Source organism: Hyperolius riggenbachi, chromosome 8 (assembly GCF_040937935.1).
Source record: "Hyperolius riggenbachi isolate aHypRig1 chromosome 8, aHypRig1.pri, whole genome shotgun sequence".
Classification (NCBI taxonomy): domain Eukaryota; kingdom Metazoa; phylum Chordata; class Amphibia; order Anura; family Hyperoliidae; genus Hyperolius; species Hyperolius riggenbachi.
In genome coordinates, this window is record NC_090653.1 from 169,666,950 (window position 1) to 169,693,683 (window position 26,734).

A 26,734-nucleotide genomic window follows, 5' to 3' on the forward strand; every position below is an offset into this window, starting at 1 on the left:
CAATTCCGGGCATGACCCAGTCATGCTTGGCGAAATAAAGAATTCCTGATTCCTGATCTGCCTGCTGTCATTCCTGACAAGCTCTGCATTGGTGGCACCACAATTCAACAGCTGTATCAACTTTAGGAGACAGTCCTGGTGCTTGCTGGACTTCCTTGGGTACCCTGAAGCCTTCTTTACAATAACACAATAACTGAACCTCTTTCCTTGAACAAAGGTAGGTAGGTTGAACTAAGAACACCCTGGAGGGTAACAAAAGACAAAAAGACACTAGGAGCCCGCGTGGTGCAGTAAGTAATAACAGTGGAGAAATAAGGTAGAGTAAATAAAGGTACTTACAAAGGAATGTTGCAGGAGGGCAACAAATCACTGTAGGCAGGTGGAGATGCACAAACTCGACTCCACTCGGGTGTCCAGACGAGCTGGACATGGTTGCTCTCTCGGTGCAAAAATGTTCTAAATGGTTGTTGAGGTGGTGTCAGCCACCTAACCAAATAGGACACACCTTCAAAGGTATGGTGGATAACACAAAGGGGGGAAGAAAGAGAAAACTAGGATGTGATAAAACTGAGTTAAAAGCAGCTAAAAGTATAAAGTATGAGGTTGCTTCCTCAAGGATGACAAATTAGAATGGTAAAAAAACAAACTTTGATGTGCACTCGGCAACGCGTTTTGTGGGTCTCAGCCCACTTCCTCAGGCCGAATACAGTGCCAGAGAGATCAAAGCCAGAACTAACAAATTTGTGGCCTTAAAGTAAGTCACCTCATACTTTATACTTTGTTGTTTTTAACACAGTTTTATCACACTCTGGGCACTTCTTTCTCCCCCTTTTCTCTCTCCTTGAAGTTCTTGATAAATAGTTGAATTAGGTGCAATCATATTAGTAGCAATATCCTTGCCTGTGAAGCCCTTTTTATGCAACCAAATGACTGAATGCGTTTCCTTGCAGGTAACCATAGTTAACAGAGGAACAAGGATTTCACACATCAGCATCCTTTTAAAGGGACCCCCAACACAAGCAAAAAATGCAATACTGAACTTACCTAGGGCTTCCTCCAGTCCCCCATAGCCTGTGGGATCCTTCAACATCCTCTAGGCTCCCACAGTTCTTCTGCTGGTGGCTCCATTACCTTGGTGACCTGGCCGGGAGTGGTGCTCAAACATGCACTGCCCCTCCTCACACCGGTCTCACTTGCAAACCTGTTGCTGTGAGCATTCTATGCATGTACGGTTCTCAAAAGAATGAACCACGCATGCGCAGTTGCACACAGCTCCTGGCTGGGTCACGCAGCTAACGGAGACACCAGCGGGAGAACGCAGTGAGCCCAGAGGATGCTGAGGGACCTCACGGACTATGGGGGCTTGGAGAAAGTCTCAGTAAGTTCAGTATTGCATTTTTATTTGTGTTCAGGGTTCCTTTAAAGGATCCAGTCAGCTATTCTAACTTAATCAGCATGACAGAATGATTTCCAGCATTGTGCTTGTTAACACTCTCACCTTTGTTAGCTAAAAGATTACTGAAATTATTTCAGCAGGTCCTTTTGTGGCATGGCTGAAATGCTTGAAAATGGAAATTTTGGGGGAGGTGTATGGGAAGTTAATTTTCATGGCAAAGAAGATTTGATCACTCTTCTTAATATTCCGGAAGTAAATTGTCATCGTGAAAATTTAAACAACAAATTTTGTGAAAACCAGTATTTGTGTCATTCTGAAAACTTTTGCCCATGACTGTACATTCTCCAATATTATGAAAACCTCAGTGTCTTATAAATTAGCAACACAAATGCAGAGTTCTTCATCCCATGTATTGCCCTATCACCTACAGCCAAAGTAGGGATGTGCATTCAGCAATGGAGGTAGCTGCTGTTGTGCACACCATAATTCACGAGACACATTTGTACGCTTTGCGCTATAAATAATAAGCATACACAAATTTAGCTCATCAATCTTTCCAATATTAATATTAGCTATCTTAAACCCCAATATTCAACAGTAATGCATGGTGGGAGACATCATATGCTCACTACAACCTGAATTATCACAAATACCTTCCGTTTAAGGGAGACATACTTTGTTTTGCACATCATACCAGTGCATATCATACCAGCTGATGTTTATGGAAGGAGAGCCATGGACAGTGCTGAACTCCTAACCCCAAAGCCAGGCCGGACCTACAGGGTCTGCATGTTCACACACAAAGGCACACAGTGAAACCAACTCCAGATGTGGCTTTGGAACAGCTTTCATAAATATAGAAGAGTAACATTTGGAAGACATGCTTTAGTTCCCTAAGCAAACATGAGGACCACAACATGCCAGCCAATAACTATATCGTGACCATATGAAGAGAACATCCTGGGTCCTCTCATACTTCTTAAAGCAATTAATTCTAAAATGTTTTAAGCTGCTTAAATTGTTCCAATCCAAGCTGGTAGTTTTTATTGTACAACAAAAGTTTCTCTAAGTATCTACAATATGCTGTTCTACAAATCCCTTTCTGGAGGACCGCAGAGTACTATAATTTTGTGGCCACTTGGAATACAGGTCTTGACCATTGTACTTTGGATTGGCCTACTGTATCTGTTAGGCTCCATTCACACCTAAAAGTGCAAAACGTCGTCGATTACCACCAGCGTTTTGCAGGAGTGATTTTTCTGTGATTAACTCGGAAAAATCACTGGACACTGCAGCGTTTTGGAAGTGATCACAATAAGCGGCGCTATGCATGCTAATCGCTATCGCTAATCGCGAATCACCGGTAAAATGCTGCATGTTACACATTTGTGGTTAACACTAACAGCAAACACTGCCATAGGCTTACATGGGCTAGCAGTTTTTTTAAACCACTAGCGTTTTGCGCTGAGTGGGAATTGCTCGATTCCCGCTCAAGTATGAATGGGGCCTTACGGTTGTCCTCAAGGCAGTCACAATGCCAATTTTGACAACACATTTGCTTTTGCTGGTATGTGGAAGACAGGAATAGGTGGCACAGCCAGGCACATCGTGTCCTGAAGGTGGTCCCATTGTTGTAGGGGTTCCTGGATACACTGGAGAAGGTCTGGAGTATAATCAAGCTGCCCCATGACACCTTGTTTTTTTACTCTTAAAATGAACATGGCAGAACACTCTAAGCTTATTCTTACTATAAAACACAAGCATACACAAAAAATGCCAAATTTTTTGCTATTTTGCATCATACCATTTCCTTTGTTTGATTCACTTTCTTTTTTTTTGTCCATGTGTTTGCACTTGTGTGTGTGTTTTGCAAGTCTGTGTCAGAGAAATGTAAGGAAAGCACAAATGCACAAAATTGTAACAAGCAGTGCACATGCAATTGAGTCAGACTCTTACTGCACTAGTGGAAATGGAATACTGTGATTTATACTGTAAAATTAGTGTGCGTGCGATCAGAAAAATGTATGCCCTCGTGAAATGTAATCATCATTGCTATAAGATAAATCTGCTGAGTGACATAGTTGAGGAGATTAGCATGATTATTTATGCCGGGGACAATGTGGCCACAGAGGTACATTGCGCCACATTTTCTGGCAATGCCAAAGATTGCGTCCCTTCTGGCATGATGTAGAAATTTCCATTCATAAAATTAAAGGTCCAAAATAAGGTCTCACTCCACAAATGACTTTTCTAAACCTTGATATGCTCACATTGCCTAAAGCAAATATATACTTACTAGTTAACCTATGGCCGTTTATAAACGGGCTCTAGGTCTTTTCACAATGCCCCCGCCGCTAGTCAGTGTGCATGTGGACGCACCTGTCCGCCCAGCTCCCTGGCCCCATCCTCCTGTCCCAACCGCTGTCCGTCCTGCACATGCGCAATAGCCCAACACATGGACACAGGAACAGGATGATGCAGAGACACCTGAAGTTTTATTATATAGGATTGTCCCATATTTTGATTTTGGAATGTAAACTCAGATTACGTTTATGGAAATCCATAGAAGTCCTATCATTCAAGGAACTATTTCCTTTAACAGATTGCCACCTACAAAAGGACAAAACAGTTTTGCAAATAGATCTGGCAGTACAACTACATTTTCTGAGCTCAAATAGGTAAATGGAAAATATTTTACCCTTCATCCAAACTGGCTAAATTACTTTCACATAGATTGATTGATATCCAATTGATCATTACCCTTAGATTCTAAGCCTTTGGCAGGGACCTCCTAGTATATTTGCTAGAGAACAGAGTATTTGCTAGAGAACAGAGGCGCCAACAGAATAAAAAGTGATAAAAACTTTAAAATTGCTAGGGAGGCAGTGGTGGACTTACCTCCGGAAAGCAGACACAAACAACTGTCTGAATCAAACAATTGAATTTATTAAGAGTACCCTAAGAAATGCAACGCGTTTCGCAGGCACAGCCTGCTTCATCAGGCAATAGAATGGGGCACAAAAAACAGTAGCTCGGTAGAAACATGAATAGCGCCTCTGTGTCACAGAGCAGGCTCCCCAGTAGTTATGCTAAGTACACACAATGCGTTTTTTGGGTCGATTTTCCGTCCGATCGATTTTAGATTCGATTTTCTAGGCGATTCTCTTATCTTTTCTCATCTATTTCCATTCACTTCTGTGAGAAATCGACCAGAAAAACGATCGAAAATAATAACAGACATGACGAAAATGATCCATCAAATCATCTATCTGACACAAAATTGTATGGTGAGTACCTAGCATTAGGCCTCTGTAGAGCATCAACTCTGCTGTCAGTTTTTCTTTCAGCCTTTAGCTAAGCTTTAAAATATCTGTGTATTTATTATATTTATCTCGTCCAAGCCCTACTTCATACAGCTTTATCAATCCCTGCCATGTACTGATGAGGACCAAAAGTCCGAAACAGGCTGTCTACACGTGGGTTTGATAAGGCTGTGTAAAACTTAAAGCTATAAGCTTGCTATACACCAGCGGTTCTGGATGCTTGCTTGGCTTAACAAGGGCGAAAAGGGATCATTTGCATATTCAGTAGAGCATTGTGGGTAACCACAAATGTTCACTTATAACTGAATTATTGCAAATTTCCTCCTGTTTTAAGAAGACAAATTATACCAAGCTTTGCTTTTTTAGTAGGAGGGCTTTTTGGTTCCTTTTATCCCCCTATACATTCCTAGTAGTTTGGGTCACCCTGAGCTGCTTGGTTACTCTGTTATTATATTTAAAAAGTGTTGATAAAAGTTTGCAACTGAAATGGGGCCAGCTTTTCAATCTCTTACAAGTCTACAATCAGAAAAACATAATATGTAAACACCATCATAAAAACAACCACGTCCTTAGGTGATGGCCCTGCAACCTACCTGGCAAACATGGCAGTGAATGGGTGACAAAGAAGGACAGGAGTGGATGATATATGCAGTAAGGAATGGACATCTTTAAATAGCAGAGATCCAACAGTGGCAGCAGCAATACTTATACTGACAGTGGCTGGACATTGCAGTGTAGATGGGAGAGCCCCTTTTTTACAGGCACCCCCTAACACTGACCTATTTGTGTCTTATGTGAGATGCAGTCCTGAATGAAGATGCAGCAGAAAAAAAAATCTTATTTACATATTTGAACATCTGTAAAATCACCAAAAATAAATTAAACAGTTAAAAATGTGGAGAATCCTCTAATGACTCAAAGAGATATGTATAGCAGCATTCTCAGCTGGACGGGCGCTGAAAAAAACACATGTGGCATTGGAAGAAGCTGAAGGTATGTGTGACAGACTCCAGCTGTCAGCAGGAATGTTATGCTAGGTACACACGATACAATTTTCTGACAGATTTACTGTCAGATCGATTATTTCCAACAGGTACGATCTGATTTCCGATCGATTTTCCATAGACAAAATAACTCCAACAACAAAGATCAACAAAGAACAGCAAAAATCATGTCACCCAGGCATTCATCCACCTAACTAAATTCACTCCATAATTAGATTCATATGAATGAAAACAGCAGACATAATTGCAAGCCTCCATGAATCTAAACCTCACTATATATTAAATAATACCACAAGAATGATCCAGTCACCACCAAGTATTTACAATAATGCTGAGCCGCTATCAAAATGAGTCCCAGAAGAGATCAGAAAATTTGTTGTGATATATGTCTTGAAAAGATTAGAAATCGATTGAAAACAGTGAGAACAACTATATTTCCAAATGGAGAATACCTGGAACAGTGGCATACCTTCCAGGAGTGGCTTAAAGGGACTCCGAGCAGTGCAGAAACTATGGAAAGATGCATATCATTTTAAAGCGCTCTTTCTCCTCTTTCCAATGATATATAAACCACCACCCTACGTCTTTTAGTTTTCGCTATTTTCGCGATTGAAATTGCCGCGGCCGCGATTTCGAGAGAAAACTAAAAGGTGTAGGGCAACGATTTAGGTGTCGTCAGAAAGAGGAGAAAGAGAGCTTTAAAATGATATCCATCAAGCCATAGTTATATTGTATTACACAGGACGACACTCTCCCCAGTGTCAGCAGCTCCATTTTGCTGAATGCAGCTGCTGACTTTGACAAAAAGTCGCCCTGTGTAATACAATATAACTATGGCTTGATGGATATCATTTTAAAGCTCTCTTTCTCCTCTTTCTGACGACACCTAAATCGTTGCCCCACGCCTTTTAGTTTTCTCTATTTTTGCGATCGAAATCGCGGCCGCGGCAATTTCAATCGCGAAAATAGCGAAAACTAAAAGGCGTAGGGTGGCGGTTTATATATCATTGGAAAGAGGAGAAAGAGAGCTTTAAAATGATGTGCATCTTTCCATAGTTTCTGCACTGCTCGGAGTCCCTTTAAAGGGGCACTATGGCGAAAAATTTAAAAATTGTAAACATGTGCAAACATAGACAAATAAGAAGTACGTTTTTTCCTGAGTAAAATGAGACATAAATTACTTTTCTCCTATGTTGCTGTCACTTACAGTAGGTAGTAGAAATCTGACAGAAGTGACAGGTTTTAGAGTAGTCCATCTCTTCATAGGGGATTCTCAGGCTTTTATTCTTTATAAAGATACTCCCTAAAAAGGATTTAAACAGTGATGCTGACCAGCTTTCTCTGCCCGCTACACAGTTTTTTGGCAGTTGGACAGAACAACTGCCATTCACTAAGTGCTTTTGAAAATAAATAAATCCCTGAGAATCCCCTATGAAGAGATGGACTAGTCCAAAACCTGTTGCTTCTGTCAGATTTCTACTACCTACTGTAAGGCTCGGTTCACATTAGCGTTCCCTGTCCGGATTCGCCGGGCCGGATCTGGACCGTATACTGTACAAACGGAACGTACGTTCCGCATAGCAATGCAAAGGCTATGCGGACGTTCACACGCGTCCGTTCCGTACAGTACGCTTTTGCAACATGCGCTATTTTTCGGTCCGGATCATCCGGCCCATGCACCCGGACCGGAGCCTGACTGCACCATCCGGAAATATGAAAGCAATGGGAAACGGAAGCACAGAACACACTGGAGACAACACCGGACGTTCTACCCCACTTCCTATGCGTATTTATAGCGGCCATTTCGGATGGGGACACATGGACCCAGCATATCTGGAGTGGAGCAGCAGTGACACACGTGCTGGAGCTGTTTTGGCAGTATGTCGGAGGTGGAGGTGAGGCCTACAGCGGAGGACCTGATTCTACGGGTGCACCAGGTGCACCTTCTGCAGACCCCAACAAATTTTAAGGTATTTTGTTATTTCTTTTTTTTTCCCCCCACGGATCCGGATGGCAGCCTGAAGCAGTCCTGATGCAAACGGACCGGATCGGATCCGGATCGGAACCGTACGGTACGGTTCCAATCCGAATCAGGTCCTGATACGATCCGGATCCGGTCCGCTTGCATGCCAAAACGCAAGTGTGAACAGGGCCTAAGTGAAGGCAACATAGGAGAAAAGTAATTTATGGCTCATTTTACTTTGGAAAAAAACTACTTCTTATTTGTATATGTTTGCACATATTTAAAATTTTAAAAAAATTTCGCCATAGTGCCCCTTTAACTGCCAGAAATACTTCAAAGGCACTGAACATCAAAGAAGTCATATAACATTCTAGGAGAAGACCAAAGATTGAGGCTGGATTTACAGTGGTGAGTTGTATAATGCACACATTATAATGTGTGTGAACTGCAATGGTGACTGGACATAGACTTTAATACAAAACTTGCATGCAACAAGTTAGAATAACGTGATCAGTTAAAACGCAGTACTAGGAACAGGCCCATAGAATTGTTTGGGCAGTGAGTTGAAATGCAGAATGCAACTGAGCACTGCAATGCAACTGAGCACTGTGAACTAGGCCTAAAAGTCTATTCTAGCCTTTTCAAAGGTTAATATTCTCAACTCTACAATAACAAAGAGCAAAAATGGGCTTCATGGCAGCCAAGCAAAGCGGCAATCATTGCCATACATATCTAAGATAAAGCAAATATACACAGTCAGAACATTGTTCCAATAGCGAAACGCAGTGGTAATAGTGAGATGGTCCCAAGATGCTTTGCTGCTTCATAACCTGGAAACTTCCCATTACTGAAAAAATCTTCAATTGTGTGCTGTGCTGTACTAGATAAGCTTTAACGCACATCTGAATAGAAATTTACAAAATTCCCTGAACCTCTTTGTTGTATTTCATAGTCAGGAATCCAAGTAATAAACAGAGGTGTATTAGAATTATGCAGCGGTGGCAGTTTAGGGATGGATTTTCACTTTTATTAACTGTAGTGCAGTTTTAGAAATTCACACTAAACTGCTGCTATCAAGTAGAATTTCTGAAGTTTCTTATTATCATGCAGAACAGTTCCCCCTGCTGGTTGGAACTGTTTAAGAAGAAAAAACTGTCCGTAATGCTTTGATAAATCTGGCCCATTGTGACTAACTCCTCCATCCTCACTATACTACTCCTATTGGCTAGCCACTTGGAGCTACTTAGTGAGGGAGGAAGAGGCGGACCCAATTCATGTCTCAGGAGTGAGTCTCACTCCCTTAAAGTTGGATACATCTTACTTTAAGGAGGATAACCGGTCATCTGACCACAAGCTATAACTAAAATCTATAATCTGTATTATGCAGCAGGAGATGACCTGAAATAAAGACGCAAGTCTACACAAAATAAATGGTTTTTACCTCACTTGAAACCAATAGAGATGCTGTGACAGGACCTGAAGCATTACATGTATGCACAAAACCCAAGTTAAAGTAACCCTGTGAAAAATGGAGAGTAGGCTAAAATCCTATAATTGTGTTGTGACTACTGATGTGTCATTTTAAGAAGAAATTAGCTGCAAGTATTGTAGCCAAGTAGCAAAACTAATTACTCCCATGGTTGATATGATTGTTTCTCGAAAATTCAAATTTTAAAACAGTCATGCTCACTTTTTTCCTGCCTAAATTTACATTTTGGGTAAAAATTAGAAACAACATTCAAATGGCTAAAAAGGTAATAGCAAAATCAGAAAAAAGGAGGAAGTATTTCAAAATCACTTTACCTATCTAATCTACCTCTTCATGGTAATCACATAACTTTACCCAGACACATACATTTTTGTATATAATCTTTCACATGTCATACCCAAAAATAGCAGTGACATTGGAGCCTTTTCTCCATCCCCAGCAGCTGTCACTTGCTCTGCGTCCCACATTACCTTTGCCTGTTTGAAGCAAGCCCTGAACAAATCCAGCAGCGGCATGTCGGGGGGCAGGAGAACCCTCAGAGGGGATTCTGGGGCAAACTATATCCCGATACGCACACAGCTCCAGGCAGCTCCATGGGAAAACGAGCTTGGAACAGCTGTGTGCAGCGCTGTCAGTGAGGAAAGAGAGGAGGGAGGGAGAGAAAGGCGGAGTGGCTCATTCAAATCCTGCACAGTTATCCTGTTGGTTGGACAGCATCTCTTAATAAAATATCTTGGCAAAGAGAACGTGTTCATGTTCCGATCTGGCATCATCAGAGAACAGCGCTGCAATTTTCAAGGGAAAACATTTTTACTCTACAAGCAATCTATTTATACTTCTCAGAAGGGCTCCGAACCCATTTGTAGGTCAGGATTTATGAATATAGAGGGAATGGAAAACATACTGTCATTTCAGAGTTACTAGTTTAACCCTTTTCTATCACTATGAGCAGGGCCTTAACACCCTCGCATTTTACTTCAAAAAGAGAAGTACAAATCACCAACTCATATTTCTAAGATTGATATATCTTCTTCTGTTACTTCTGGACTCCAGCCAAATGATTATAACATTCCTTCCATGTAGATGATACAGGAAGTTGACAACTTGCCAACATAATCAGTTTCCTCACTTAACATACACAGTCACTTTTCCTCTCAACGTATTCCTACATGTATAACTATGTATGCTGGGCCCCGATAGCACAACGAATACATTGGTCCATATTAAATTAATGTTTTCTCCTAGGTGATATTTTCACACCGTATCAATAAAATGCATTTTAAGACACCACCAAGCAAGTAACAGAGGATGAAAAATGAGGGGCCAGTACCTCTCAGCACAGTCTTCTACTGAGACCTGTACCATTCTTCTACTGGTAATATAGCACCACATTTGAATTTCCTTTATAGCAATCATATTTAACTTCCATTATATGTACCTGCATAAATCAATTTATTGCCAGTGGCAATAAATTGATTTATGCAGGTACATATAATGGAAGTTAAATATGATTGCTATAAAGGAAATTCAAATGTGGTGCTACAGACATTTCTTTCAGGTTTCCTAGCAGCAGCATGATGTGTACTCTTGTATATACCACCTTTAAATGGAACCAGAAGTGAGAGGGAATTGACATATTTATTTTAAACAATGCACATTGCCTGGCTGTCCTGCTGCACCTATTACTTTTTAGCCATAGACCCTAAATAAGCATTTAATCAGATGTCTCTGACAAAAATCTGACAAGATTAACTTAAAGAGAATCTGAGGTGGGTTTGAAAAATCCTATAAGGACACAGAGGCACATTCTGCATACAATTCCCAGCCTCCCCCCTTGCGCTGCTGTCCCCCATAAAAAACCTGTCAGGCTAGCGGCACACATATTGTCGCTAGTTGGCTGTTTACCTGAAGGCTGTCAGTCACCACCACAGAGGCTAAGCATTGTATGCAGAATGTGCCTCTGTGTCCTAATAGGATTTTTCAAACCCACCTCGGGTTCTCTTTAAGCTTGTTTTAGGTGTGTGATTTAGACACTACTGATGCCAGAATGATCAGCAGGACTGCCAAGCAACGTGTATTGTTTAAAGAAAAATAAAAATGGAAATCCTCCATAAACCTCTCGCTTCAGGATTCATTTCAGAGCCCGTTTCCACTACGTCCAGACCGAATCTGCAGCGGGTAAACTCTGCCTATCAATGTAATGTTTTGCTGTCCAGATTGCACGGTGGTGCAATTCTGGACGGCATGCTGCGCTGCAATTCTGGACGGCATGCTGCATTTTTCTGCAGCTGCACCCGAACCCCTATAGCCGTGTATGGCATGACCAAGTGATTCGGGCTGTGGCTTTGCAGTAGTATGGAAGCCACAGCGAATCAAAAAGGGCCACAGCTCCTAGTGGAAATAGACCCTAAAGCAGGAGGATCAGCCATACTATGCCAGGGGAAAATAAACACATATATAAGTAGATAAATACTTGATCTACTTACATAACACATGTATTGTACTGTCCATGTTTTGATTTCAGTGAATGTTATACAGTAAATGAAGAGAATTCTGTTCCTGGTGGGGGCCATGTCTTTTGCCCACAGTGTAGGCTAACTAGTGATGTCATTTCTGCCCTTTACTTTTTTCTTTTCTCCTCTAATCGCTGAGTCACCTCAGCCTTGCTTGTAAACACAAGTGAGCAGGGGATCAGGTTTCAGATAAGCAGCTGGCAGGGAAATAAAGGGAAGAGGAGGAATATATTATAGATAAAAAGAACCCCCAGCATGCAACTGTTTGGCACTGACTACTAAAGGGTCAGTGCTCCTTAAAGGGGAACTGAAGTAAGAGGTATACGGAGGCTGTCATATTTATTTCCTTTTAATCAATACCAGTTGCCTGGCAGCCCTGCTGGTCTATTTCTCTGCAGTAGTATCTGAATAACACCAGAAACAAGCATGCAGCTAATCTTGTCAGATCTGACTTTAAAGTCTGAAACACCTGATCAGCTGCATGCTTGCACAGGGGCTATGGCTAATAGTATTAGAGGCAGAGGATCAGCAGGGCTGCCAGGCAACTGGTATTGCTTAAAAGGAAATAAACATGGCAGCCTCAATATACCTCTCTCTTCAGTTCCCCTTTAAGTATGTGATAACTCCAAATCATAAGAGCAGAAAAAGTTTTGAAAGTTTTGAATGCAGGATTAGCATCTTTATCACTTAATACACTCAGACCAGTTGCTGTTGAAATTTGATTTTTGTGGTGACACTGCTGGATTCACAGTGGTCAGTTGCATAACGCACACATTAAAATGTGTGTGAACTGCAATAGATACTGGACAGAGACTTTTTTTTTTATAACAAGTTTTATTAGTTTTCATTCATCTGATCTTACAGCAGGTTTTGGCCTCGGCCACATAACTTTGAACAATACAATGTGACAAGTCAGTGGGCCAGATTCATCAAAGCAATACTGACAGTTTTTTCATCTTAAACAGTTCTAACCAGCAGGGTGAACAGCTCAGAATGATAATAAGAAACTTCTTAAAGAGAACCCGAGGTGTGTTTAAAGAATGTTATCTGCATACAGAGGCTGGATCTGCCTATACAGCCCAGCCTCTGTTGCTATCCCAAACCCCCCTAAGGTCCCCCTGCACTCTGCAATCCCCCATAAATCACAGCCGTGCTGTGAGGCTGTGTTTACATCTGTAGTGTCAGTCTCGGCTGCTCCCCCGCCTCCTGCATAGCTCCGGTCCCTGCCTCCATCCCTTCCCTCTAATCAGCAGGGAGGGAAGGGATGCAGGCGGGGACTGGAGTTCTGCAGGAGGCGGGGAGAGCAGCAGACTGACACTATAGAGATAAACACAGCCAGCTCTGACAAGCTGTTTGTCAGCAGCGTGGCTGTGATTTATTAGGGATTGCAGAGTGCAGGGGGACCTTAGGGGGGTTTGGGATAGCAACAGAGGCTGGGCTGTATAGGCAGATCCAGCCTCTGTATGCAGATAAAATTTTTCAAACCCACCTCGGGTTCTCTTTAAATCCTACTTAATAGCGAAAGTTTAGCATGCATTTCTAGAACTGCACTAAAGTGCAAATTCATTGCTTAACTGCATACCTCCCAACTTTTTGAGATAAGAAAGAGGGACACTTAAGCCACACCCATGCCACACCCCTTCAACACCCCTAATCATGCCCCCGACACGTCCCTAGTCACGCATACGATAAATATTTAATAAGAAAAATATGTTGTTTTATAATTCAAACCACAGTGGTCCTTTCTATCCTGGTTAATTTTCCTTCTTATTAACATTTTACAATTAGTAATATATCAATTTAAAGGATGGGAATAACGTTTAGAGTCAATCAAACACATTTTTTAGTAGAGAAGTACATTTATTTACATAGAAAGAGGGACAAAGTCCTGAAAGAGGGACAAATGAGGAGGAAAGAGGGACAGAGGGACGGGGCTCCTAAAGAGGGACTGTCCCTCCGAAAGAGATCACAGATTAAGAAGTGCTTAATAGCACTTCTACAGATTGTGCAGTGTAGACTAGACATGATGAAGACATAGACATTTGTGAAGTGCTCCTCCAGGGCCGCAATCAGAAATTTTTGGGCCTCATACTAGGCAAAATTACTGGGCCTCCCTCACTCCCCTCTGCCATCATATAGCAAATCACAATCTTTGTAGGCCTGAACACACTAACATTTGTGTATTCCATTTCACACATTCCCATGGTTGGGAGCGTTCTGCGTATGCTCAGTTCATGTAGACTAACTGTGATTGCACACAGGGGCGTAGCAATCGCCATAGCAGCCATAGCAGCTGCTATAGGGCCCTGTAGCAGAGGGGGCCCAGGTGGTACTTAATGTATTCACGAACTACTTTTCAGTAAGTAGTAATTCGCCAGAGTAGATTTCACGAGAATGTAAATTGCCCAGTTAACTCATATCGTTTGGGTAAGGGCAGGTGGCATTGCTTAAGCGCCCCTACATTTGAGGGCCCCATGAAATTTTTGCTATAGGGCCCCATAATCTCTAGCTACGCCACTGATTGCACAGATAGTTTCCAGCTTCGGTGACTCAGATCAATCCATATTCAGTGCCCTGCAACCCAGATGGATTGTGCAGACTTCACAGGAGCACAACGGATGGGAGAGGAAGGTTATCGAGGGAGCTGAAACTACAGGAGGCTAGAAGGAGCCCCAGATAAGTAAAAATCCTTTTCTCCCATTTGTCTCAGGTTAACTTTATTCACTAACTAAGGTAAATCCTGGATGAACCTCCCGACACCTCTCCCCACCTTAACCACTTGCCGACCACCCACTGCACAGGGGGGGCCGGAAAGTGGATCCTGCAAGGACCGCCGCATGCACAGAGGCGGCGGTCCTTGTACGGGCATGGGCGGAGCGATCGCGTCATCAGTGATGCGATCCTCCGCCGGGGATCGATGGCCAGGGATTTAGCCTCCAGCTCGCCGGCCACTTAGCAGCGCCGGCGGGCGGAGGAATACACATATCCGCCGATCATTGCGTATAATAGGCTTTGTAATGTATACAAAGCCTATTATACAAGCTGCCTCCTGCCCTGGTGGTCCCAGTGTCCGAGGGACCACCAGGGCAGGCTGCAGCCACTCTAGTCTGCACCCAAGCACACTGATTTCTCCCTCCCTGCCCCCTGATCGCCCACAGCACCCCATCAGACCCCCCCCCCCAGACCCCTGTTTGCACCCAATCACCCATCAATCACTCCCTGTCACTATCTGTCGACACTATTTTTTTTTATTCCCTAAACTGCCCCCTGCTCCCTCCTGATCACCCCCCCATCCCTCAGATTCTCCCCAGACCCCCCCCCCCCAGACCGCCCCCCCTGTGTACTGTATGCCTCTATCCCCCCTGTAATAACCCACTGATCACCTGTCAATCACCTGTCAATCACCCATCAATCACCTCCTGTCACTGCCACCCATCAATCAGGCCCTAACCTGCCCCTTGCGGGCAATCTGATCACCCACCCACACCAATAGATCGCCCGCAGATCCGACGTCAGATCACTCCCAAGTGCATTGTTTACATCTGTTCTCTACCCTAAACACCCACTAATTACCCATCAATCACCCATCAATCACCCCCTATCACCACCTGTCACTGTTACCCATCAGATCAGACCCTAATCTGCCCCTTGTGGGCATCCAATCACCCGCCTACACGCTCAGATTGCCCTCAGACCCCCCCTTATCAATTTGCCAGTGCATTATTTACATCTGTTCTTCCCTGTAATAACCTACTGATCACCTGTCAATCACCTATCAATCGCCCATCAATCACCCCCTGTCACTGCCACCCATCAATCACCCCCTGTCTCTGCCACCCATCAATCAGCCCCTAACCTGCCCCTTGCGGGCAATCTGATCAACCACCCACACCAATAGATCGCCCGCAGATCCGACGTCAGATCACCTCCCAAGTGCATTGTTTACATCTGTTCTCTACCCTAAACACCCACTAATTACCCATCAATCACCCCCTGTCACTGCTACCCATCAGATTAGACCCTTATCTGCCCCTAGGGCACTCAATCACCCGCCCACACCCTCAGAACGCCCTCACACCCCAGCCCTGATCACCTCGCCAGTGCATTGCTTGCATCTATTCCCCCCTCTAATCACACCTTGAGACACCCATCAATCACCTCCTGACACCCCCTAGCACACCTACCCATCAGATCAGTTCCTAATTTGCCCCGTGTGGGCTCCTGATCACTCGGCCAAACCCTCAGATCCCCCTCAGACCCCCTTCCGATCACCTCCCCAGTGCATTGATTGCATCTATTTTCCCCTCTAACCACCCCCTGAGACACCCATCAATCACCTTCTGTCACCCCCCTAGCACTCCTATCCATCAGATCAGGCCCAATACAACCTGTCATCTAAAAGGCCACCCTGCTTATGACCGGTTCCACAAAATTCGTCCCCTCATAGACCACCTGTCATCAAAATTTGCAGATGCTTATACCCCTGAACAATCATTTCGAGACATTTGGTTTCCAGACTACTCACAGTTTTGGGCCCGTAAAATGCCAGGGCAGTGTGGCACTTTTTTGCAGCCTAACTGCGCTAAGGGGCCCAAAGTCCAATGAGCACCTTTAGGCTTTACAGGGGTGCTTACAATTAGCACCCCCCAAAATGCCAGGACAGTAAACACACCCCACAAATTACCCCATTTTGGAAAGTAGACACTTCAAGGTATTCAGAGAGGAGCATAGTGAGTCCGTGGCAGATTTCATTTTTTTTGGTCGCAAGTTAGCAGAAATGGAAACTTTTTTTTTTCTTTTTTGTCACAAAGTGTCATTTTCCGCTAACTTGTGACAAAAAATAAAATCTTATATGAACTCACCATGCCTCTCAGTGAATACTTTGGGATGTCTTCTTTCCAAAATGGGGTCATTTGGGGGGTTTTTATACTATCCTGGAATTCTAGCCCCTCATGAAACATGACAGGTGGTCAGAAAAGTCATAGATGCTTCAAAATGGGAAAATCCACTTTTTGCACCATAGTTTGTAAACGCTATAACTTTTACCCAAACCAATCAATATAGGCTGAATGGGGTTTTTTTTATTAAAACATGATTGTCCACATTTTTCGTGCTGCATGTATACATAAATTTTACTTTATTTGAAAAATGTCAGCACAGAAAGTTAAAAAAAAAATCTTTTTTTTGACAAAATTCATGTCTTTTTTGATGAATATAATAAAAAGTAAAAATCGCAGCAGCAATCAAATAGCACCAAAAGAAATTTTTATTAGTGACAAGAAAAGGAGCCAAAATTCATTTAGGTGGTAGGTTGTATGAGCGAGCAATAAACCGTGAAAGCTGCAGTGGTCTGAATGGAAAAAAAGGGTCTGGTCCTTAAAGAGAATCTGTATTGTTAAAATCGCACGGTCCTCAAGTGGTTAACGGGCAGGCACAGACTGCAGCTGGGGCCCATGTGTAGCACTATTCGCCAGGCTCCAGATGCACTTGGGCCCCGTACACCAGTCCTCCCTGTGATGCCCTTAATGGGCAGGCACAGACTGCAGCTGGGGCCCATGTGTAGCACTATTCACCGGGCTCCAGATTCACTTGGGCCCCGCACACCAGTCCTCCCTGTGATGCCCTGAAGGCGGCCCTGTGCTCCTCCCCCGCTGACTCTTTTGAAACTGTACTGTCTTAATCCTGCATTGATACAATGCAGCAGATGTATTGGTTACCTCAGCAAAAGCAATTTCCCTCACACATTGCACTGTCTGAGAAACCTTCATAACTCCTCCTATTTAAAGCCTTGCTCCAGCGATGGCTGCAGGCTCCCTGCACAGCTGCGGTATTCTCTGAGACGGGGAAGATCGGGACTGAAGTAATGACATCTGCGTCATGACGACGTCAATGTAATGATGTCAGTCCCGATACTCCCGATTGCGGAGAATACCGCGGCTGTGCAGGGAGTCTGCAGCCATTCCTGGAGCAAGGCTGGGTATGTATATAGTGGCTGCATTGGGGGATTATGGGGGATCGAGGGTGCGGACTACTCTTACTAACACACTTATTGATGGCCACATTGTACAGGAGCCCCTGCGCCTATCTAACTTATACTGTCGGGCTGCTGTACCTAGGAAAACCCCCTGAGCGGCATGCTCGACACTGTGTCGGGCATACTGCTCTCTGCAAAAATGTCTTGCCCTACACAGTGTTGGGCATACCGCTCAGGAGGTTAAGGGGATACAGTACTCCTTCAAGAACAGTTCAAGAAAGAAACTGCAATATCTAGTGATTTCTTAAGATGTCTGAGACAGTTCTGCATGGATTTCTAAAAACCTTCCAATATTTTGTTTCAGACACTCTTGAAAAATGTCTCCCAGTGACCTTAGAACAATAATTAGCTCAAAAATTTGCACTGCAATGGTAAGTCTATGCAACGATCAGAGTGTATCCAGTTCAATGCATTCCAATGGACAGCAGTATCCCAACATGGTGCATGCAGTGAGTTTGCGCATAATCTGTGGGTTAACAGTGAAGATGGAGATTTTCAGTGACTGTATGCTTTACCGTCTGCAGTGCAAAGGTCGCATAACGTGAGGTGCAACTTCTTTATTCCATTGTGTTGTGTTCCTTTTTTTACAGTTCCCACTGTGAACCTAGCCTAAGCTTTCTGATAATTTGCAATGTCTAAACATATTTCTCCTACCTTCACTAATTTGGTCCATCCACCACTAAGTTTGTAGCTGCTACTTGAATTCAGTATGTGCGCCATAATTACATAATTGTTCTCCCCCACCTACTCCTAACACTAGCTGTGCGTGAAAGGGTGCCCACTAATTATGGAGTCAGGTGAGAGTGGTAAATTATTGCAGATGAACAGAATATATGTACCTGAACCGATATCAAACTTTGACCTTGCCTATCCTATCTCTCTCACTAACTCTACCTAACGTAGCCTACACTTTTTTAACCACCCTGGCGTTCTGATTAAATCGCCAGGGTGGCTGCGGGAGGGTTTTTTTTAAATAAAAAAAAAACTATTTCATGCAGCCAACTGAAAGTTGGCTGCATGAAAGCCCACTAGAGGGCGCTCCGGAGGCGATCTTCCGATCGCCTCCGGCGCCCAGAATAAACAAGGAAGGCCGCAATGAGCGGCCTTCCTTGTTTTGCTTATATCGTCGCCATAGCGACGAGCGGAGTGACGTCCTGACGTCAGCCGCCTCCGATCCAGCCCTTAGCGCTGGCCGGAACTTTTTGTTCCGGCTGCGCAGGGCTCAGGCGGCTAGGGGGGCCCTCTTTCGCCGCTGCTCGCGGCGAATCGCCGCAGAGCGGCGGCGATCAGGCAGCACACGCGGCTGGCAAAGTGCCGGCTGCGTGTGCTGCTTTTTATTTCATTAAAATCGGCCCAGCAGGGCCTGAGCGGCAGCCGCTGGCGGTGTTGGACGAGCTGAGCTCGTCCAGACCGCTCAGCTGGTTAAAGTGTGCAGTAAAGATGGGCCGAACGGTTCGCCGGCGAACGGTTCCACGCGAACTTCGGTGGTTCGCGTCCCGCTGGCGAACTTTTGCGGAAGTTCGGTTCGCCCCATATTGCACCTTGAGGGTCAACTTTGACCCTCTACATCACAGTCAGCAGGCCCAGTGTAGCCAATTATGCTACACTAGCCCCTGGAGCCCCACCCCCCCTTATATAAGGCAGGCAGCGGTGGCCATTACGGTCACTCGTGTGCTGCCTGCGTTAGTGAGAGTAGGGCGAGCTGCTGCAGACTGTCTCTCAGGGAAAGATTAGTTGGGCTTAACTTGTTCCTGGCTGGTTGCATACCTGTTCTGTGAACCCACCACTGCATACCTGTACTGTGAACCCACCACTGCATACCTGTTCAGTGAACCTGCCACTGCATACCTGTTCTGTGAACCCATCACTGCATACCTGTTCTGTGAACCCACCACTGCATACCTGTACTGTGAACCCACCACTGCATACCTGTTCAGTGAACCTGCCACTGCATACCTGTTCTGTGAACCCATCACTGCATACCTGTTCAGTGAACCTGCCACTGCATACCTGTGCTGTGAACCCACCACTGCATACCTGTTCTGTGAACCCACCACTGCATACCTGTGCTGTGAACCCATCACTGCATACCTGTTCAGTGAACCTGCCACTGCATACCTGTGCTGTGAACCCTTCACTGCATACCTGTTCAGTGAACCTGCCACTGCATACCTGTGCTGTGAACCCAACACTGCATACCTGTTCTGTGAACCCACCACTGCATACCTGTGCTGTGAACCCACCACTGCATACCTGTTCTGTTCAGTGAACCTGCCACTGTATACCTGTACTGTTCAGTGAACCCGCCACTGCATACCTGTTCTGTTCAGTGAACCTGCCACTGTATACCTGTACTGTTCAGTGAACCCGCCACTGCATACCTGTTCTGTTCAGTGGACCCGCCACTGTATACCTGTTTTGTGAACCCGCCACTGCATACCTGTTGTGTTCAGTGAACCTGCCACTGCATACCTGTTCTGTGAACCCGCCACTGTATACCTGTTCTGTTCAGTGAACCCGCCACTGTATACCTGTTCAGTGAACCCGCCACTGCATACCTGTTGTGTTCAGTGAACCCGCCACTGTATACCTGTACTGTTCAGTGAACCCGCCACTGCATACCTGTTCAGTGAACCCGCCACTGCATACCTGTTGTGTTCAGTGAACCCGCCACTGCATACCTGTTGTGTTCAGTGAACCAGCCACTGCATACCTGTTGTTGTGTTCAGTGAACCTGCCACTGTATACCTGTACTGTTCAGTGAACCCGCCACTGCATACCTGTTCTGTTCAGTGAACCTGCCACTGTATACCTGTACTGTTCAGTGAACCCGCCACTGCATACCTGTTCTGTTCAGTGAACCTGCCACTGTATACCTGTACTGTTCAGTGAACCCGCCACTGCATACCTGTTGTGTTCAGTGAACCCACCACTGCATACCTGTTCAGTGAACCCACCACTGCATACCTGTTGTGTTCAGTGAACCCACCACTGCATACCTGTTGTGTTCAGTGAACCCACCACTGCATACCTGTTGTGTTCAGTGAACCTGCCACTGCATACCTGTTCTGTGAACCCGCAACTGTATACCTGTTCTGTTCAGTGAACCCGCCACTGTATACCTGTTCAGTGAACCCGCCACTGCATACCTGTTGTGTTCAGTGAACCCGCCACTGTATACCTGTACTGTTCAGTGAACCCGCCACTGCATACCTGTTCAGTGAACCCGCCACCCCCACTGGGGGGAGGAGGTTGACTTACGTGACGTCACTGATGAAGAGCAAGAGGAGATGGAGGGTACTGGATCCGACTTTGTGCAGATGTCGTCTTTTATGCTGTCCTGCCTGTTGAGGGACCCCCGTATAAAAAACCTCAAGGGGAATGAGCTGTACTGGGTGGCCACACTACTAGACCCTCGGTACAGGCACAAAGTGGCGGACCTGTTACCAACTCACCGGAAGGTGGAAAGGATGCAGCACATGCAGAACCAGCTGTCAACTATGCTTTACAATGCCTTTAAGGGTGATGTGACAGCACAACGCCAGCAAGGTACCACTGCCACTAATCCTCCTCCCGTGTCCACGCAGTCAAAGACAGGACGCTCCAGCGATCTCATGGTGATGTCGGACATGCGGACGTTCTTTAGTCCAACGCCTCGCCGTAGCCCTTCCGGATCCACCCTCCACCAACGCCTGGAACGGCAGGTAGCCGACTACCTGGCCTTAAGTGTGGATGTAGACACTGCTGTGAACAGCGATGAGGAACCCTTGAACTACTGGGTGCGCAGGCTTGACCTGTGGCCAGAGCTGTCCCAATTTGCCATCCAACTTCTCTCCTGCCCTGCCGCAAGCGTCCTGTCAGAAAGGACCTTCAGCACAGCTGGAGGCATTGTCACAGAGAAGAGAAGTCGCCTAAATCACAAAAGTGTTAAGTACCTCACCTTTATCAAAATGAATGAGGCATGGAACCTGGAGGGCTGCTGCCCGCCCCAAGACTAAGTCAGTCCCCGCACACACAGCATCTCTGCCTGCACGCCGTGTGACTGGCTGCCTGGGCTGCCCCAAGAAGACTAAGTCGCTCCCAGTCCCTCCACACAGCATGTCTGCCTGCAGGCCGCTTGACTACCTTCTCCGCCACCACCAACAGGGTTCGGGACTCCAGGCGGATTGCTGAATTTTTTAGGCCGCTGCTAGCAGCGGCCGCTGTAATAATTTTTCTGGTGCGTGTACATGACTGCCTAATTTTTCTGGCTGCACTGCGGGCAGCTGCAACAACAAAAGAAAAGGCATGTACATGCGCCCATTCCCCTTCGTGATCATTACCTTGCCGTGGTGAAGGGGCTTGCGTATCACAATGAAGCAATGACCGGCGCCTAGATGAGTGTCTCGGGGGGCACACAAAAGATAATAAGGTCGTTGCTTCATTGTGGTCAGACCAAATTTGATCAGCTGGACAGTCACTGTTCTGTCATTTAGCTACATCAGCCAGGCGACCATATGGGCTGTAAAGCCACCAAAACCTGCACTCTCGCCATGGTGCGCACCAGTCCAGCACGGCCATCACTACACAAACAGCTGTTTGCGGTGCGTTACACGGTGAGTTTGGTGTGTCAGTGTGAAGCAGTACCTTAATTACACTACCTGATTGATGTATACACATGCAAGATGTTTTAAAGCACTTTAGGCCTGTCATTTAGCATTCAATGTGATTTCTGCCCTTAAAACGCTGCTTTGCGTCAAATCCAGATTTTTCCCCGGGACTTTTGGCATGTATCCCACTCTGCCATGCCCCCCTCCAGGTGTTAGACCCCTTGAAACATCTTTTCCATCAGTTTTGTGGCCAGCATAATTATTTTTTTTTTCAAAGTTCGCATCCCCATTGAAGTCTATTGCGGTTCGCGAACTTTAACGCGAACCGAACGTTACGCGAAAGTTCGCGAACCCGGTTCGCGAACCTAAAATCGGAGGTTCGGCCCATCTCTAGTGTGCAGTGGTAGTCTATAATGATGATGAGAAGGCCGTGCTGAAGGCTATGCTGCATACAAATCTTGTATGCAATATGTACAGCTTGAAAATTAACCAATCAGCCCTCACCAAAGCGCATACATTTCCATGATCTCATTGACCATTCCAAAGTGTCAGTGATTAGGAGGCAGCTGAAACAGGATTTTAGCTTTCTCTGCCACAGGGATCATGCATGAGTCTGAGAAAAACAGCCATTTTTTTCCATGGACAATTTTTTTGTGTTTTTTGCAAAATAATATTTTCCTATATTTTTAACCCACTAGCTAATTTTAACACTTGACTGCCAACGTCCATAGCAAAACATTACTTGCTTGCAATTTTGCATCCTGGCAAACCGCATGCGACTCCCCCAAGTGTGATCCCTGCTTCAAAGTCAACACTGCAGGGACTGTGAATGCGGGTTCATACTTTGATTGGTTTTACTTGGTTCTCAGCCTAGGTACATCACTGGTTGATCCGCCCACCCCATTGTGCATTGTCTGCCCTCATTCCCCTACCATAGTAAAAGAACATGTCATTAGCCTGCAGGCTAGCGACATGTTTGTACAGCCTCAAACTGTTGCATGAGGGATTGGGTCACGATCACTGTTGGGTGACATCCCTCAGACGTGTATCCAGCTTTTGTCTGCATATGAAAACAGAAGCAAGACTTGATTATGAACAGCACATCAGAACTTTACTTATCTATCAGTGTGTAAAGAATTGTAACCACTTCAGGTTCTGTGTTTTTTGCCCTATAAATTTCCTGGCAATTTTGGCATTTCATTTGTGTCGCAATTGATACAGCAGTAACTTTTATAATACATATGCCATCAAAGTGAGATTATATAATGATATATAGGTTTTTTTTCAGGATAACATAGGCTTTCTTTGGGTAATATTTTTTTTTCCAAGAGTTGATCAATCCTATACTTATTCTACACATTAAAAAATAGGTGTAAATGCAGAAAAAGGGTTTTTTTTTCATTTTCACCCTTCCTATTTTTCACATGTCAGGTGTCACAGTTATCAAATCCGATTAAAATGATACTATACATGCCATATTTTGATACTAGTTGTGCATGTAGCAGACCATTATCTGCAGCCTGTGCATCTGTAACAATCGCTAGTGTGCACAGTTTGGGGACCCCATTGCTGTACAGATGCATCACTAGGCAACACCATAGTGATGCAACTTTATAGCGTTGGGTCCCTGAACTGTTACCCTAATGATTGCATCCTATTGCTACGGGAGGGAGAAATTTAAGGTGGCAACTGATTTTAAGGCCAAGTATAGGTGTCATAAGGGGTTAATTGGCTGGGTGGGGGTTAAAACTTCAATACAAAAAAAAAAAAACCTTTAAAAAAAAAAAAAAAAAACTTTGTAAAAAAAAATCCCTCAACTTTATTGAATGTGTGCACATTTTTTACTATGTGCATGAGTATACACAAGCGTGAGCATGACCATGTGGAGCCAGCGATTAGTGCAAGACGTGAGGCTCACATCCAGGAATCTACAGCACTAAGCTGAACGGGAGACTCGCGTTCAAAAATCACGAGCATTTAAAGGGACACTTAAGCCTATTAAAAAAAATCATTTTTACTCACTTGGGGCTTCTACCAGCCCCCTGCAGCCATCCCGTGCCCTCACAGTCACTCTTGGCTCCTCCTGTCCCCCGCCACCAGCTACTTTCGATTCGCCAACAGGCCTGGCGACGCATAGTCTTCTTTGCGTTCCTGTCCACAATAGCGCTATTGCAGACGGGAACACGAAGAAGGAGACGCGTGACCAGGCCTGTGCAAGCGCAGTGAGCCTGTCGGCCGAAATCGAAAGCAGCTGGCGGCGGGGGACAGGAGGATCCGAGAGTGACTGCGAGGGCAAGGGACGGCTGCAGGGAGCTGGTAGAAGCCCCAAGTGAGTAAAAATGTTTTTTTGTAATAGGCTTAAGAATCCCTTTAAAGAATAAATGCAGTTTTGAGATTATTACATACACTTTAGGGATAGATTCACACTACCATTTGTCAATGTCCGGAACAGGGCCCGTCTCGTCATTGCTGTACATTAAACGTCAATATTTTGAGTTGCAGTTGTGCAGTTTCTATTTTACATAGGGAAATGTCCATGGGGCACCTGCAGGACAGCCAAAGCAACATAATTGTGTTGAGCCAAAACATTGGTATGTATGGCGTCATTAAATCCCTGTGTGAGCATCTCTGGTACTCCCTTGTCGTTCGCCCAGCGATATGAATAATGGGGAAACGCAGGTTTAAATATCAGTGAAAATTTAGTCTCACACTGAACTTGTGAGAGTTTCATTTCAAGAAATTGCTGGACCTTCAGGGGCAAACCCAGGATTTTCAGGGGGGGGGGGGGGGGGGGGAGATTCCTGAAATGTCTCCCTCTGCCACGCACAATACAGTATAATAATATGGTAGGACATCATGCTAAGTACACATAATACAATTTCCCTCTGACTGATAGGATCTGAGAATTATTTCCTAAATATCTGATCTGCTCCTGATCGACAACAGGACTGATCAGGAGCAGTTTAGATACAGATAATAATGAGGACAGCCGTCGTTGCTAATGAAGGGGAAAGTGAAGCATTCACACAGCAGGGCACAGGGCTGTGCTCATGCCTGACTCTGTTGAGTTCCCCAGAGCTGCTCCATGCTCTGTACACACACTGCTGCTCCATGCTCTGTACACGCACTGCTGCTCCATGCTCTGTACACACGCTGCTGCTCCATGCTCTGTACACACGCTGCTGATCCGTGCTCTGTACACACGCTGCTGATCTGTGCTCTGTACACACGCTGCTGCTTCATGCTCTGTACACACACTGCTGCGCTATGCTCTGTACACAGCTGCTCCATGCTCTGTACACACGCTGCTGATACATCCAAAGTCAACTGTAGCAGGGAAAGAAAGGGGGCAGTGCTGTGTGCTGCAGGATGCCTGCAGATATTCTGGGGTCTCAACTTGTGCCTGTCCCCAGACACTGCACTGGCCCAGGTCTGAGGGGGGATTCTGGGCAGCTGTAATCCCCCCCTGCGTTCGCCTATGACCTTATGCCAGGTTTTAGCTCAATGGAGGGTGAGAGGAAACTCTACACTCTACTGGGAGAAGAGGAAACCACAGTGACAATCGCTGCATAGTACGTTACGACAGGCCACAGACTGAGAGTAGCATAAAATGGACTCTAAGTATGAAAATGTCCACAGACTGCCTACCCAATGCATCTTGATCCACCCTCCTTAAACAACCCACCATATCTCACTAGTCGTTTCTTTGCTTTAGCAATGCCTGTATATATTTTGGTCATGCCAATAAAGCTAATTTAATTTGAATTAGTGTTTAATTTCTTCCTTATAGCTTCTCCATATACAAATTGTAAACTGCTTGTCAGTCTGTCCTTGCTGACTATAATTCAGATTGCTGAAGTCTCACATAAAAATGGTTAATGACACTCGCACTGTGCTCTGAAAGGAGTGTACAAGGTGTCATCACTGTCTGGTGTCTTGATGTGGGAAGGGCCTGGTCTGAGAAGCAGTCAGCTCTAGCTACCAAGTTAAGGAACCAGAGATGGCCTTACGGGGGCTATCAGTAATGCCCACTGCACTGGCACTGAGAGCCCTGTTCTTCCTAGTCGGCTCATGCTCAGGTGCTGACCCAGTGGTGCACGCGTCCTTGATTGCATGCCCATGGACGAGACCGCCCTGCGCAATGACATCATGATTTACATCATGCGCACAGCATTCCCAGTCATGGGCATGCAAAATACCACCGACCCAGTCTATGACAATCAACCTCTCACAGGACTCAGTAGCATCATATTTTGGAATTTGCTAAACAGGTAAATAGTCTACAATACCACCAACAGAATCAGAGTGGGCCAACAAAGTCAGGCTAAGAGATACATCACATATCACCCTGTCCCCTGGTGATGGTGCAGAAAAGTCATGGGGAGCTCCCCAGCTCCCCATTCAGCCTAGCAACTATCCCAGC

General features: G+C 45.1%; 1 protein-coding gene across 2 annotated transcripts in view; it reads right to left on the reverse strand.

The window, feature by feature from the left end:
- The window catches only part of STARD8 (StAR related lipid transfer domain containing 8), a 346,992-nt gene that overhangs the window by 307,543 nt on the left and 12,715 nt on the right, over positions 1 to 26,734 (reverse strand). Inside the window, exon 1 of one of the 2 annotated variants that reach the window (XM_068247661.1) lies at positions 9,646 to 9,776. The exons of the other annotated variant lie outside the window; for it this stretch is intronic. Coding sequence (XP_068103762.1) covers positions 9,646 to 9,690 — 45 coding nt within the window. The 5' untranslated portion in view covers positions 9,691 to 9,776. Of the gene's footprint in view, positions 1 to 9,645; positions 9,777 to 26,734 lie in introns of those variants that run through there. 2 annotated transcript variants of the gene reach the window in all.